The 14,451-nt window shown below is 37.7% G+C and overlaps 2 protein-coding genes across 2 annotated transcripts; both read left to right on the top strand.

Moving 5' to 3' along the window:
- Positions 1 to 1,630: 1,630 nt before the first annotated feature.
- On the top strand, positions 1,631 to 11,155 carry LOC121651861 (glutathione S-transferase Mu 4-like). Its single transcript, XM_042004299.1, has 8 exons — positions 1,631 to 1,828; positions 9,053 to 9,128; positions 9,218 to 9,282; positions 9,365 to 9,446; positions 9,526 to 9,623; positions 9,714 to 9,809; positions 10,499 to 10,609; positions 10,767 to 11,155. The coding sequence occupies exons 1-8, from the start codon at positions 1,646 to 1,648 to the stop codon at positions 10,860 to 10,862; spliced, it is 807 nt and encodes a 268-aa protein (XP_041860233.1). The 5' UTR covers positions 1,631 to 1,645; the 3' UTR covers positions 10,863 to 11,155.
- A 552-nt stretch (positions 11,156 to 11,707) lies between these two features.
- On the top strand, positions 11,708 to 14,433 carry LOC121651864 (glutathione S-transferase Mu 4-like). The gene is made up of 8 exons (XM_042004301.1): positions 11,708 to 11,865; positions 12,826 to 12,901; positions 12,991 to 13,055; positions 13,138 to 13,219; positions 13,299 to 13,396; positions 13,487 to 13,582; positions 13,966 to 14,076; positions 14,234 to 14,433. Exons 1-8 carry the CDS (start codon positions 11,830 to 11,832, stop codon positions 14,327 to 14,329), a joined length of 660 nt encoding a protein of 219 aa, XP_041860235.1. The 5' UTR covers positions 11,708 to 11,829; the 3' UTR covers positions 14,330 to 14,433.
- The last annotated feature ends 18 nt before the right edge of the window (positions 14,434 to 14,451 follow it).

The raw sequence follows: 14,451 nt of genomic DNA on the forward strand, positions 1-14,451 counted from the left end.
AGGCTCTGTCTAGAGCTGGAGTTTTGATCCTCCTTGGATACTGTAGTAATTTTTTTCTTTAAGCTTTAGGATACTTTAGTAACGTGATTATTCAACATGCAGATCAATTCCATTAAATTAAATAAATAAGCTTTTGTGTGTTGCAGTGAGCTGTGGATGGGGTGTAATACCAAGCTTGATTTATTTTAAATACTAGCTACAGCTCTTCTCATCACATGAGCAGTTGAACATATGATGCAAGAAAAACATTTTTAGGAGGGCTTTCAGACAAAATTGTAAGACTGTTTGTTGTGGGCTGCTTGACATTTTTATCAGTACTTGTGTTGTATTACTGGGAGAAAAATCTCCATCTTCAGTATTTCTGCAATAATTTGTTGTGTTTTTCAGACTTTATAGTTACCCCGTGTGGGGCATGTCAGTATTTGTTTATTGTGTGCTGTGATGCCATACAATCAAAATATCATTTCACATTAACTCTTATTTAATGACATTGTGTTTACTGACAATCTGGACTTTGACATGTTTCTGAGTAATAGTACAGTAAATAATGCATGCTTTTTTTTTTCTTTGTTCCTTCGGTTTTTGCTCAAGCTGTGCCAAATCCACAAACAAATTATGTTTTAAGGAAATAAAAGTCCACCATCTTTTCCACACAATTGTATTTACTTTGGATCCTTGTGTCCTGAGTATGGCTGCTTCTTTCTGTTCAAAAACACTGAAACTGTGCCCTCCCAGAAAATTGTATGTGCTGATTGTAAAATATTATTTAATGTCTTTTGTGATTATTGAAAATAAATATTACTTATGTTGGAGTGCTTTGTCTTTTATATTGAACCGCAAGTAAAGACAAACAGCAAGAACAAGTGAAAAGTCCATTTACATAGTAAAATGAGGCCTGTTTGTGAGTCAGCACTTTTTGATTAGATGGGGCTCTGTGGGAGTGTGCTGGTGAATGGATGAAAGATGTGAACAAAGACTGCATTGTTTAGTGAGTCCATATTCAGATCTACTAATGTGGGTCACTGAGCAGGCTTTTCAAGTGAAATTCAGACCAATTATAGGCCAAAACTCCATATTCATACACTGTTTAGTCACCCAAATATAATTGTGCATATTTTCATGCAAAACTACTTTTAAATAGTTGGTTGCAACATCTGAAACATGAACATTTGCTTGCAATATCAGCAACTTTTATATAAAAATGTTGTATTAATCATCCTTAATGCACTGGTACTGGGGGGAAACATTCATTTTACAATGACTTATATTAACAAACTGAAACAAGCCCGAACCTGAAGGGAGAGAGGGTTTGGTTAATATTTACTTCACTTTCTTTCAAGGAAAGCCTTTACAAGTGAAAGATCTTTAAAAGAGATAATCCATTACATTTAGGTGTAGCCTACACAATCCATCTTGCATTGTTTGTTTTACCGCAGCTTTCTTTCATGTAGGCCTCTGAATCATAGAAAGATCGAGATTAGCAGCTTCATGGGATTTTCATGCACAATAATGTGTGTCAATCACTAGCATTGCGCATGTATGGTGAATTTACGAAGCATGGCAGTGTAGATTAGTAAATTCTTATGCACACACCATGTCTGTCTGTCCGAGCCTGTCCAACCGGTCGAACAGGCTCGGGTCAACAATGATCCGCCGGTTCGCCCCACCTACCTCCTACTCCTTGTCGGCTCCCAAGCTACAAAAGACCTCCGCTCACCTCTGCGTCTACACACAGAGACTTGCGCTTCTTTCTTTGCAGCAGTTCCTTCAATTTCAGACACATTTGATCAACATGGCAGTGACACTTGCGTACTGGGACATTCGCGGGGTAAGCTGCACCTCTTTCTACTGTTAATGAACTAACTAGCTTACACATGTCTGCACCGGTGCAGCTAACACCGCCCATCCCGCCGCTTTTCAAGCTGCTTGTTTGTAATATTTGTGTTTTAAGTTTCACTGAACTGTGTTTTGTGAGGCTGTTAGCGGCTTGCAAAAACTTGACAAACAACGTTAGCCTGGGCCCGTGTGCGCGTGCCCAGTCATCTTCACAATTATATTGAGTTGGAAAACTAAAGCCGTTATCTGACATGTCCACGTTTGATATAACGTGATGATGCGGTTTCGTCTGTTCTGTTCGTGATAAGTTATAACTGATTAGTTGAGTTCTGCTAAATTAATGATAAATGTTGAGTGTAACTTGTGCATACCAGATATTAAGCTGCTGCTTGTGCATTTAATTTATGGGCTTCTCACAGCAATGCAGTTCAATTCAATATAAAAACTTTATTTGTCCCCGAGACAAATGTTTCCCAGTATGTGGAAATAACAAAGAAACAACAAGGAACACGGAAACAAATGAAAAACGAAAGTAACTGTGCAAAAAATAGGAAATGTGTGAAAGGTGGCGTATCTATCCAATCCAAATTTTTTACAAAGCACCTTTAAAATCAATGGTTGACCAAAGTACATTACAAAAAATGAATACGTGAATTAGACGTAAAACACCGATAGAAATCACAACTTGTACACAAAATCAACAATGCTGTGTTGAACGCCAGAGAGAAAAGACGAGTCCTCAAATAAGATTTTAAATCCAAATCATTGTTATTTTATTTTGATCCTCAGGGGCCACTATCCTGCAAAGTTTAGATTTGGCATCAGCAAATCCAGGCTGGAAAGCAACTTTCCTGCTGGTTTTAAAATTGTTTCCTGGTTCAACATACTTCTTTTAAATTAAAGGATCAACTTGATGTAGGGTCCATTTAATTTGAATCAGGTTTGTTAGAGCAGGGAAGCACCCAAAACCTGCAGGACAGAGCCCCCTGAGGACCAAGCGATGTGACTTTTCGGTAACACTTTACAATACTGGACGCAAAGTTTGCTTCGTTACTAGGGAACACCTTGGGGGCGAATCAGTAAGTAATGGGTAGTTAACCAGTACTTACTGGTGACCACAAAGACCAGGTTTATTAGGGAACTACTGGTTAATTATTTGCTTCATTACTAGCGAACGCCTTACAGGCGAATCAGGAAGTAATAAGTAGTTAACCAGTACTTACTGGTACCAGACTTATTAGGGAACTACTGGTTAATTATTTGCTTCGTTACTAGCGAACGCCGTACTGGCGAATCAGGAAGTAATGGGTAGTTAACCAGTACTTACTGGTACCCACAAAAACCAGACTTATTAGGGAACTACTGGTTAATTACTTGCTTTGTTACTAGCAAACGCCTTACTGGCGAATCAGGAAGTAATAAGTAGTTAACCAGTACTTACTGGTACCCACAAAAACCAGGCTTATTAAGGAATAAAAGAGAAATTCTTCATGTGAGTACTGGATTACTCTGACTCGTTGAGTGAACAGCTCATTTAGTCAAAAACCTGTTTCCTGGTGGTTTTAGAAGCCTTTGTAAGGATGAAAAGCAGTTTTATTTATTTATTCTTGTACTGCTGTGTCATCTTACCTTTACTTGTTCATCACTTACTAAGTAATAAGTCATTACTTAATCATTGACTGGTCATTATCTATTATACTGTTTACCTTCATAAAAAAGTCAAACATAATACCAAGTACTTACTGAGGAACGAAGCATTAACTACTCAGTACCTGATCAGTACCTACTACTTTTGTGGACATTATTGTAAAGTCAAACATCATACCAAGTACTTACTGAGGAACGAAGCATTAACTAATCAGTACCTGACCAGTACCTACTACTTTTGTGGACATTATTGTAAAGTCAAACATCATACCAAGTACTTACTGAGGAACGCATCACTAACTAATCAGTACCTGACCAGTACCTACTACTTTTGTGGACATTATTGTAAAGTCAAACATCATACCAAGTACTTACTGAGGAACGAAGCATTAACTAATCAGTACCTGACCAGTACCTACTACTTTTGTGGACATTATTGTAAAGTCAAACCTAATACCAAGTACTTACTAAGAAACGAAGCATTAACTAATCATTACCTGACCAGTACCTACTACTTTTGTGGACATTATTGTAAAGTCAAACATCATACCAAGTACTTACTGAGGAACGTATCACTAACTAATCAGTACCTGACCAGTACCTACTACTTTTGTGGACATTATTGTAAAGTCAAACATCATACCAAGTACTTACTGAGGAACTAAGCATTAACTAATCAGTACCTGAACAGTACCTACTAGTTTTGTGGCATTTTTTTCTATATTGAAAATAACAGTTTGATCTCTTTAGGCTTAATGCATATAGCTATCTAACATGTGCAAACCATTCAAAATTGATAACTGCAGAAGAGACAGTATTTATTACACAAAATGTACCTTAAAGTTAGACACACACACACATGCAAGCATTTCCCCCAATAAATGGAAACTATCGTTTCCATATATTTTAAACTTTGTACTGTTTGCATATCTCGTGAAGCATATGTCCAAGTGCACCATTCTTATGAGATTTGGCCACCCAATGTGTCCACTCTATTGAGGCAAGCTGTTTCTTCAAGGTGTTCTCTGTTCGATTGCCAGGCAGTCTCCAGACCTGGGATTTGTAGGTAGACCACTCACAGTCAATGTTCTTTGTATGGGCACCTGTTTCTGCGTTTACAAATGACCGGCTATGGTTTACTGAATAGTGAACATATCCACTATTAGCCAGTGCCGTCATATAAACCCTCCATTGATCTGAGATGATAGTGGTCCCTTGGCAATCATAACACCTTATGACTGGGATCAAGTGCCACCAGGACTGTTTTCTGACTAGCCTCAGAATGGGCCGCCTTCTCATGCCTGTTATGCCTAGCATTCCAAAGACCCATGTTCGCCTCCTCCAGATTCGTCCAAATCTTCCCCGACCATACTGTTCAAAATAAGAAAACATGGTAGTAAAAGAAAGTTTAATACTGTCCACAAATTCACAAAGTTCTTTGTATTTACTTGTAAAAACACACAGAAATATCACATAATTGGATATACTATTAGATCATTTAATTGGCTGTGTAAATGTCAAGTTAAAAAGTACAAAAACAATGTATAAAAAAATCACTTATAAACATCTTTACAAGATATTATCATTCCACTTTTAGATCACAAAACCAAAGTGTGGTCACATTTTTTCTTTTAAATGAAGAAAAAGTTGTCAAATTACACTGATTTGCAACGACATTAAAACATGACATCCGAAATAACATTATCTGGTTACAATAGTGTTGAGGAATCTGACCTCTGATGCTGATTTTTTGCCTAATTGACCACTGCAGGGCCTCGGTCTGAAAGCACTTAAGCTATCAGTAAAGTGTGTGTGTAAGTCTTGTAAATTAAATACAGTGTCCTAAAGAAACACTTCATGGTAAATACAATACTGCTGCTATAACACTTAAACATATAGCATGCACATGTTAGCTTAAAGTAATCTGAAGTTAACAGTCATACGGTTAGCTAAACGATGCTAAATCGCGATCATGCTAACGGGCAGAAATGGGCATTTTAAAGAGTGCAAACATACACAGGAGCGGGACAACACTAGCAGAAAGAGTAAGTTACATTTAAAAATTAATCTTGTCTCAGAATAAACACAACTTACATCGTCAGTGACCGCCGTACCGCTGGAAACATGTCGAAGGTAGAACGTGAAGAAAAGGAAGAGGAAGTGCATAAGCCGTCTTCAAAATAAAATGCCTACTTCAAATTAAAGGTATGAATACATGAACATTTATAATTGGAAGAATTCATAACAAATTGCATAAAGCTGTTTAATACTTTAAGCAATAAGATTTTTGACGTTATAACATGTAAATAATATGAAATACGACTGAAACCAATTGCACTTGAGCTTTAAGATCTGCTGTGTGACTGTAGCCTAAAATTACTTAATCTCTTTCTAAAATAAAAAACCTGAGTTTATTTATTTATTATACTTATTGCTTAAAGTATTAAACAGCTTTATCCCAGGTCTGGAGACTGCCTGGCAATCGAACAGAGAACACCTTGAAGAAACAGCTTGCCTCAATAGAGTGGACACGTTGGGTGGCCAAATCTCATAAGAATGGTGCACTTGGACATATGCTTCACGAGATATGCAAACAGTACAAAGTTTAAAATATATGGAAACGATAGTTTCCATTTATTGGGGGAAATGCTTGCGTGTGTGTGTGTGTCTAACTTTAAGGTACATTTTGTGTAATAAATACTGTCTCTTCTGCAGTTGTTATCAATTTTGAATGGTTTGCACATGTTAGATAGCTATATGCATTAAGCCTAAAGAGATCAAACTGTTATTTTCAATATAGAAAAAAATGCCACAAAACTAGTAGGTACTGTTCAGGTACTGATTAGTTAATGCTTAGTTCCTCAGTAAGTACTTGGTATGATGTTTGACTTTACAATAATGTCCACAAAAGTAGTAGGTACTGGTCAGGTACTGATTAGTTAGTGATGCGTTCCTCAGTAAGTACTTGGTATGATGTTTGACTTTACAATAATGTCCACAAAAGTAGTAGGTACTGGTCAGGTACTGATTAGTTAATGCTTCGTTCCTCAGTAAGTACTTGGTATGATGTTTGACTTTACAATAATGTCCACAAAAGTAGTAGGTACTGATCAGGTACTGAGTAGTTAATGCTTCGTTCCTCAGTAAGTACTTGGTATTATGTTTGACTTTTTTATGAAGGTAAACAGTATAATAGATAATGACCAGGCAATGATTAATTAATGACTTATTACTTAGTAAGTGATGAACAAGTAAAGGTAAGATGACACAGCAGTACAAGAATAAATAAATAAAACTGCTTTTCATCCTTACAAAGGCTTCTAAAACCACCAGGAAACAGGTTTTTGACTAAATGAGCTGTTCACGCAACGAGTCAGAGTAATCCAGTACTCACATGAAGAATTTCTCTTTTATTCCTTAATAAGCCTGGTTTTTGTGGGTACAAGTAAGTACTGGTTAACTACTTATTACTTCCTGATTCGCCAGTAAGGCGTTCGCTAGTAACAAAGCAAGTAATTAACCAGTAGCTCCCTAATAAGTCTGGTTTTTGTGGGTACCAGTAAGTACTGGTTAACTACCCATTACTTCCTGATTCGCCAGTAAGGCGTTCGCTAGTAACGAAGCAAATAATTAACCAGTAGTTCCCTAATAAGTCTGGTACCAGTAAGTACTGGTTAACTACTTATTACTTCCTGATTCGCCTGTAAGGCGTTCGCTAGTAACGAAGCAAATAATTAACCAGTAGTTCCCTAATAAACCTGGTCTTTGTGGTCACCAGTAAGTACTGGTTAACTACCCATTACTTACTGATTCGCCCCCAAGGTGTTCCCTAGTAACGAAGCAAATTTTGCGTCCAGTATTGTAAAGTGTTACCGACTTTTCATCCTCTTAACCGAACTCAGTGTGAATTATGTGCCTCCCCATTTTAGCAGTTTATCAGAAACTGGGTGCATTTATTTTCTAAAGATATATGGCGTTGAGCAACATTGATGTATATGATTCATTTGGGTTATGGTCACTTGAAGCTGTCACATTCTTTATATTATTGGCACCCTGTTATTTATTAAAACATAAGTCATCAATGTGTTTTGGGGTCCTGATTTTTTTTTTTTTTTTTTTTTTTTTTTTTTTTTTGAAGCATAAGAGAAAGGGTAGGGTGTGGATGTTTGCTGATTTGAGGTGTGGTAGGTGTGGTAGCAGCAGGGCTTTTCGACTGAGCCAAACTTTGTTATGAAACGAATCTGTGTTCATTTATTAATATGATACTGTATAACAAATGATAATTGTTATGAGTTTAAAGAGAAGAGTTTAACAAAGAGTTTAACAATAATAAAAGTGAACATAATTTGTGAGTGTTAAATACAAGATGTTTGATTATGTTGATGTGTTGGAGATGTTTTTAAATTGCTCAGATTTTCTCTAGACTGTGTGGAAAATTCAGACCAGACTGTCCCCACAGTTGCTATTCACACATGCCCTCAACAGCTGGGGATTCTGGACTGGAAACGTTCTCTCACAGCTGGACATGTGAGGAGGTGGCCTTTTGGCAGAGCGCAGAGAAAACGGAACATGTTAAAAGTATCATGCTGTGGAAATTCTTGTATTTTTTATTACAAGCAGCATGCAGGCCAAGTAGCAGCTCTTATAAATATGCACACTGAATATGCCTGATTATTTAATTCAAATGGTGCCTCTATGGTTTGATTCAATGCTTACCATTACAGGTATTTCAGTTAACAACCCCAGCTTTGCCTGGATCTGATAAACTTATGTAACCACTCCAGACTACCGGGGATGAAGTTTCACAAGCCTTAAGTAACAAAACTTGTTGACCACTGAATTTTATTTACTTCAAACTTGAAATTAACTGAAGTTATTCAGCTAAAGATTATTGTAGATTGTAAACCTTTAGATCCAGTATTGTACAAACAGGACAAAGATTGCTTATAAATTTGAGACTCTGGACTTTCAGATCTGTGTGTACACACGCTAAAGTCATTGTCAACGATTGCAAACCAATTTGCATGGATCATAAAATCTGAATACAACTGATAAACAAAGTTTTTTTTCTGTAAGCATGTTTGGTTTTTTAAATTAAGGATTTACCTAAGACATTTGTCAGCTGTAATGTGATTTTGAGTAATTTGTGATCAGTTCAAGACAAACTTGACTGTTGGCTGTTGAAAAGTTGTCACACTGCACAGCTCTGATAGTTGAGCTGTTGGCTAGGACTCAACATCTTAACCGCACTTCAGAGGGTGATCTTTTTAACCCTTTTTTTTTTTAAGTATCTGCCTTCACTGTACATCGGGTCTGTAAACTACTGTGTTTGATAAATGAAATTCCCACAATTTTCTTGGCCAAAAAAGAGAGAGGCTTTATTTGTCTGTCTCTCTCTCTCATGCATGTCAGTAAGCCCTTCCAGTTAACGTCATGTGTGGACATGTAGGATTTTAAGCTACTTAGAATTTGTAACTAAAAGAGGGGAAAATACATGAGACAGACATTCATGCATTACTTGGAGCTGAATGTATAAAGCTGTAACTGTTTCATCTCTGACCTCGTGCAGCTTGCCCAGCCCATTCGCCTCCTGCTGGAGTACACCGGCACCAAGTACGAGAACAAGTTTTTTGTCTGTGGAGAAGGTAACTCACTGTTTCAGCTAAACAATGAATAGCTGCTGTAATTTTATCTGAAGATCATTCATGTGACCCATGTGTTTTTTATCTCACAGCTCCAAACTATGACAAGAGCTGCTGGTTTGATGAAAAACCAAAACTTGGATTGGACTTTCCCAATGTAAGAGTTTAACGTCAGCATAACAATTTTACTGTAAGGCAGGTTTTAAAATATTTAATACTTAATAAATACTTCACCATAGCTTCCCTACCTGGTGGATGGAGACAGGAAGATTGTGCAGAGTAGTGCTATCATGAGATACATTGCTCGCAAACACAACTTGTGTAAGTATTCTCACACACGTTTGTATGTATGCAAGCAAATTTTCAGCTTCAGTCACTCAGGTTTGGGATCCATCCGCAGGTGGAGAGACTGAAGATGAAAAGATCCGAGTAGACATCCTGGAGAATCAGGCCATAGACTTCAGAAATGGCTTTGTGAGGCTCTGCTACTTCGACTTTGTGAGTATTAAACTGACTATAATGTAATGTTTTGTTTTTTAAATACCTTTTTAAAATCACTTATCACAGTCTCACCCCTTCTGAAATCAGGATGGCATGAAGCCAGGGTACCTGAAGGCACTGCCAGGTGTACTGAAGCAGTTCTCAGATTTCTTGGGAGACAGGAAGTGGTTTGCTGGTGAAAAGGTACGTCACCCCATGAGCATAAAAGGTTTCATATTAATCTGTTTTGGTTGTTTTTGTTTTGTTTTGTTTTTTGTTTGTTTTTTTTATAGTTTTCAAGGAACTTTAGGACCATAAGATTACAATACAGAAATCACATTTATTCAAATAAATCTTGGTGCAGTACAGTTGTTATGGTGAACAAGTAATCAGCTTTACACATCTGCAAGATGCAAAATATTCATATTTACATTTGGTAATTCATAATAACAAAGTGTTGCTGCTGTTAGCCTTTCCTCACTAACTTTGTCTGCTGGCTGGTGATCGGCAGGTATTTGATTTCTAGAGCTTTCATACTGGGTGTGTTAAACTTGGCAGACCTGAACTGCAGAATCTGTTTAGAAACAGGAGCTATTGCTAACCATGGCCAAAGGTAACAATGAGGGAGTGCACAAGCAACTTTATATTAGTAAATCTTGAAAGCAAATGACATCTTGGATAACTGGAAAAACACCTGGAGAATTTGTTTAATAGCTCACCCCTGATCTTTTACAGTGCTCATATTTGTTTAACATGAACTTGCCCTAAGCTTTAATACTGAAATACTCATTTTGGACAATTATGATTTGATGACATGAATAAAATAATATACATCTGCCACTGAGTTTACTTTAACAGCTGCTTACAGCAACTGTTTAATTTCTTCTCAACAGATCACATTTGTGGACTTCATCATGTACGAGTTGTTGGATCAACACAAGATGTTTCATCCTTCGTGCCTGGATGACCTCAAAAACCTGAAAGACTTTGTGAGCCGTTTTGAGGTGAGTGCTTGACTGGTTTCAATACCCACAATTTCCAGTGAAAGCTGCATTTGCATGTCGGCCCTTCTTCGTTTTTCCACTCGGGCAGTAAATTCTTGGAAGTGTCTTGGAGGAGCCAGACGTTTTTATTTTAAGTAACTCTTGCATATCATTGTAGGCTCTGGACAAGATTGCTGCCTACATGAAATCCAACAGATTCATAAAGACTCCTGTCTGCAACAAGATGGCCAAATGGGGAAACAAGAAAGAGTGAAGACTGAATCCATTTATGCCTTAAAGGAAAGCTGATGTTCCAAGTGCCACTGACTGAACCAGAGATTCAAAATGGAAGTTTCTGTGCCAATTATCTTATTTTTTTTTTAATAAACCATCTTTAATCCTTTAATCACAATGTAGTCAACTATATTTACCAGTCCTTTTTGTTGTTTGTTTTTCTAAATTTATAAAAAGCAAACTGCATTGTTTGACGATGTTTAATTTAATTTGAAAGCACTAGTTACAGTTGCCATTAATGTTTTGATAAGATTAAACTAAATCTTGTACCAACTTTGTTTTTGCAGTTTGTTATTCAATGAATGCAGTTTTTCTACAGCAGATCATTTTAAATTTGAGAAAGTAATATACAACGATGCAGCATAAAGTGCTAAATACTACTTCTTTAAATATGAATGCATAACTCACAGCAGTGAAGAGGAGAGTGTATAATCATCGGTTCATGAGTCTACATACGTGTCCCTATTTAATCAAGAAATGGTACAGAGTAGCTGATTATTGCTATGAAACTATACAACATAGTAGATCATTTTGTTGGAATAACACAACACTGGATGGACTTCACTTTCTGAGTGGAGTAGGATTTTTCCCAACACCAAAGATCCAATCTGAAGTTCTGCAGCAGAGGTTCTTAGTAGCGTCTAAACAGCTTCATGGGATTTTCATGCACAATAATGTGTGTCAATCACTAGCATTGCGCATGTATGGTGAATTTATGAAGCATAGCAATAGTAGATTAATAAATTCTTTTGCACACACCATGCAGCCTTTCCAACCGGCCGAACAGGCTCGGGTCAACAATGATCCGCCGAATCGCCCCACCCCCCTCCTCCTCCTTGTCGCTCCCAAGCTACAAAAGACCTCCACTCAACTCTGCGTCTGCACCCCACAGACTTGCGCTTCTTTCTTTGCAGCAGTTCCTTCATTTTCAGACACATTTGATCAACATGGCAGTGACACTTGCGTACTGGGACATTCGCGGGGTAAGCTGCACCTCTTTCTACTGTTAATGAACTAACTAGTTTACACATGTCTGCACTGGTGCAGCTAACAGGCCCCCCTGAGCTTCACCGCCCATCCCGCCGCTTTTCAAGCTGCTTGTTTGTAATATTTGTGTTTTAAGTTTCGCTGAACACCACCACTGTGTTTTGTGAGGCTGTTAGCGGCTTGCAAAAACTTGACAAACAACGTTAGCCTGGGCCCGTGTGCGCGTGCCCAGTCACCTTCACAATTATATAGACTTGGAAAACGAAAACCGTTATCTGACCGTTACTGGAGCTAAACCTTTAGATCCAGTATTGTACAAACAGGACAAAGATTGCTTACAAATTTGAGACTCCGGCCTTTTAGATCTGTGTGTACACACACTAAAATCATTGTCAGCGACTGCAAACCCATTTGCATGGATCATAAAATCGGAATACAACTGATAAACAAGAAAGTTTTCTTCTGTAAGCATGTTTGGTTTTTTAAATTAAGGATTTACCTAAGACATTTGTCAGCTGTAATGTGATTTTGAGTAATTTGTTATCAGTTCAAGACAAACTTGACTGTTGGCTGTTGAAAAGTTGTCACACTGCACAGCTCTGATAGTTGAGCTGTTGGCTAGGACTCAACATCTTAACCGCACTTCAGAGGGTGATCTTTTTAACCCTTTTTAAGTATCTGCCTTCACTGTACATCGGGTCTGTAAACTACTGTGTTTGATAAATGAAATTCCCACAATTTTCTTGGCCAAAAAAGAGAGAGGCTTTATTTGTCTGTCTCTCTCTGTCATGCATGTCAGTAAGCCCTTCCAGTTAACTTCATATGTGGACATGTAGGATTTTAAGCTACTTAGAATTTGTAACTAAAAGAGGGGAAAATATATGAGACAGACATTCATGCATTACTTGGAGCTGAATGTATAAAGCTGTAACTGTTTCATCTCTGACCTCGTGCAGCTTGCCCAGCCCATTCGCCTCCTGCTGGAGTACACCGGCACCAAGTACGAGAACAAGTTTTTTGTCTGTGGAGAAGGTAACTCACTGTTTCAGCTAAACAATGAATAGCTGCTGTAATTTTATCTGAAGATCATTCATGTGACCCATGTGTTTTTTATCTCACAGCTCCAAACTATGACAAGAGCTGCTGGTTTGGTGAAAAACCAAAACTTGGATTGGACTTTCCCAATGTAAGAGTTTAACGTCAGCATAACAATTTTACTGTAAGGCAGGTTTTAAAATATTTAATACTTAATAAATACTTCACCATAGCTTCCCTACCTGGTGGATGGAGACAGGAAGATTGTGCAGAGTAATGCTATCATGAGATACATTGCTCGCAAACACAACTTGTGTAAGTATTCTCACACACGTTTGTATGTATGCAAGCAAATTTTCAGCTTCAGTCACTCAGGTTTGGGATCCATCCGCAGGTGGAGAGACTGAAGATGAAAAGATCCGAGTAGACATCCTGGAGAATCAGGCCATGGACTTCAGAAATGGCTTTGTGAGGCTCTGCTACTTTGAGTTTGTGAGTATTAAACTGACTATAATGTAATGTTTTGTTTTTTTAATACCTTTTTAAAATCACTTATTACAGTCTCACCCCTTCTGAAATCAGGATGGCATGAAGCCAGGGTACCTGAAGGCACTGCCAGGTGTACTGAAGCAGTTCTCAGATTTCTTGGGAGACAGGAAGTGGTTTGCTGGTGAAAAGGTACGTCACCCCATGAGCATAAAAGGTTTCATATTAATCTGTTTTGGTTGTTTGTTTTTCAAGGAACTTTGGGACCGTAAGACTACAATACAGAAATCACATTTATTCAAATAAATCTTGGTGCAGTACAGTTGTTATGGTGAACAAGTAATCAGCTTGACATCTTGGATAACTGGAAAAACACCTGGAGCATTTGTTTAATAGCTCACCCCTGATCTTTTACAGTGCTCATATTTGTTTAACATGAACTTGCCCTAAGCTTTAATACTGAAATACTCATTTTGGACAATTATGATTTGATGACATGAATAAAATAATATACATCTGCCACTGAGTTTACTTTAACAGCTGCTTACAGCAACTGTTTATTTTCTTCTCAACAGATCACATTTGTGGACTTCATCATGTACGAGTTGTTGGATCAACACAAGATGTTTCATCCTTCGTGCCTGGATGACTTCAAAAACCTGAAAGACTTTGTGAGCCGTTTTGAGGTGAGTGCTTGACTGGTTTCAATACCCACAATTTCCAATGAAAGCTGCGTTTGCATGTCGGCCCTTCTTCAATTTTCCACTCGGGCAGTAAATTCTTGGAAGTGTCTTGGAGGAGCCAGATGTTTTTATTTTAAGTAACTCTTGCATATCATTGTAGGCTCTGGACAAGATTGCTGCCTACATGAAATCCAACAGATTCATGAAGACTCCTGTCAACAACAAGATGGCCAAATGGGGAAACAAGAAAGAGTGAAGACTGAATCCATTTATGCCTTAAAGTAAAGCTGATGTTCCAAGTGCCACTGACTGAACCAGAGATTCAAAATGGAAGTTTCTGTGCCATTTATCCATTTTTTTTTTTTTTTTTTTAAATAA

Source organism: Melanotaenia boesemani, chromosome 13, assembly GCF_017639745.1.
Source record: "Melanotaenia boesemani isolate fMelBoe1 chromosome 13, fMelBoe1.pri, whole genome shotgun sequence".
NCBI classification, from domain to species: Eukaryota; Metazoa; Chordata; class Actinopteri; order Atheriniformes; family Melanotaeniidae; genus Melanotaenia; species Melanotaenia boesemani.

Bases quoted from the DNA above. Each gene is read 5' to 3' on its own strand.
- LOC121651861 (XM_042004299.1), top strand. From the start codon at position 1,646: ATGATCCGCCGGTTCGCCCCACCTACCTCCTACTCCTTGTCGGCTCCC. The intron at 9,129-9,217 runs GTAACTCACTGT...TTTATCTCACAG, and splicing joins GTTTTTTGTCTGTGGAGAAG to CTCCAAACTATGACAAGAGC. The intron at 9,283-9,364 runs GTAAGAGTTTAA...ACTTCACCATAG, and splicing joins TTGGATTGGACTTTCCCAAT to CTTCCCTACCTGGTGGATGG.
- LOC121651864 (XM_042004301.1), top strand. From the start codon at position 11,830: ATGGCAGTGACACTTGCGTACTGGGACATTCGCGGG. The intron at 13,583-13,965 runs GTACGTCACCCC...TCTTCTCAACAG, and splicing joins AGTGGTTTGCTGGTGAAAAG to ATCACATTTGTGGACTTCAT. The intron at 14,077-14,233 runs GTGAGTGCTTGA...ATATCATTGTAG, and splicing joins ACTTTGTGAGCCGTTTTGAG to GCTCTGGACAAGATTGCTGC.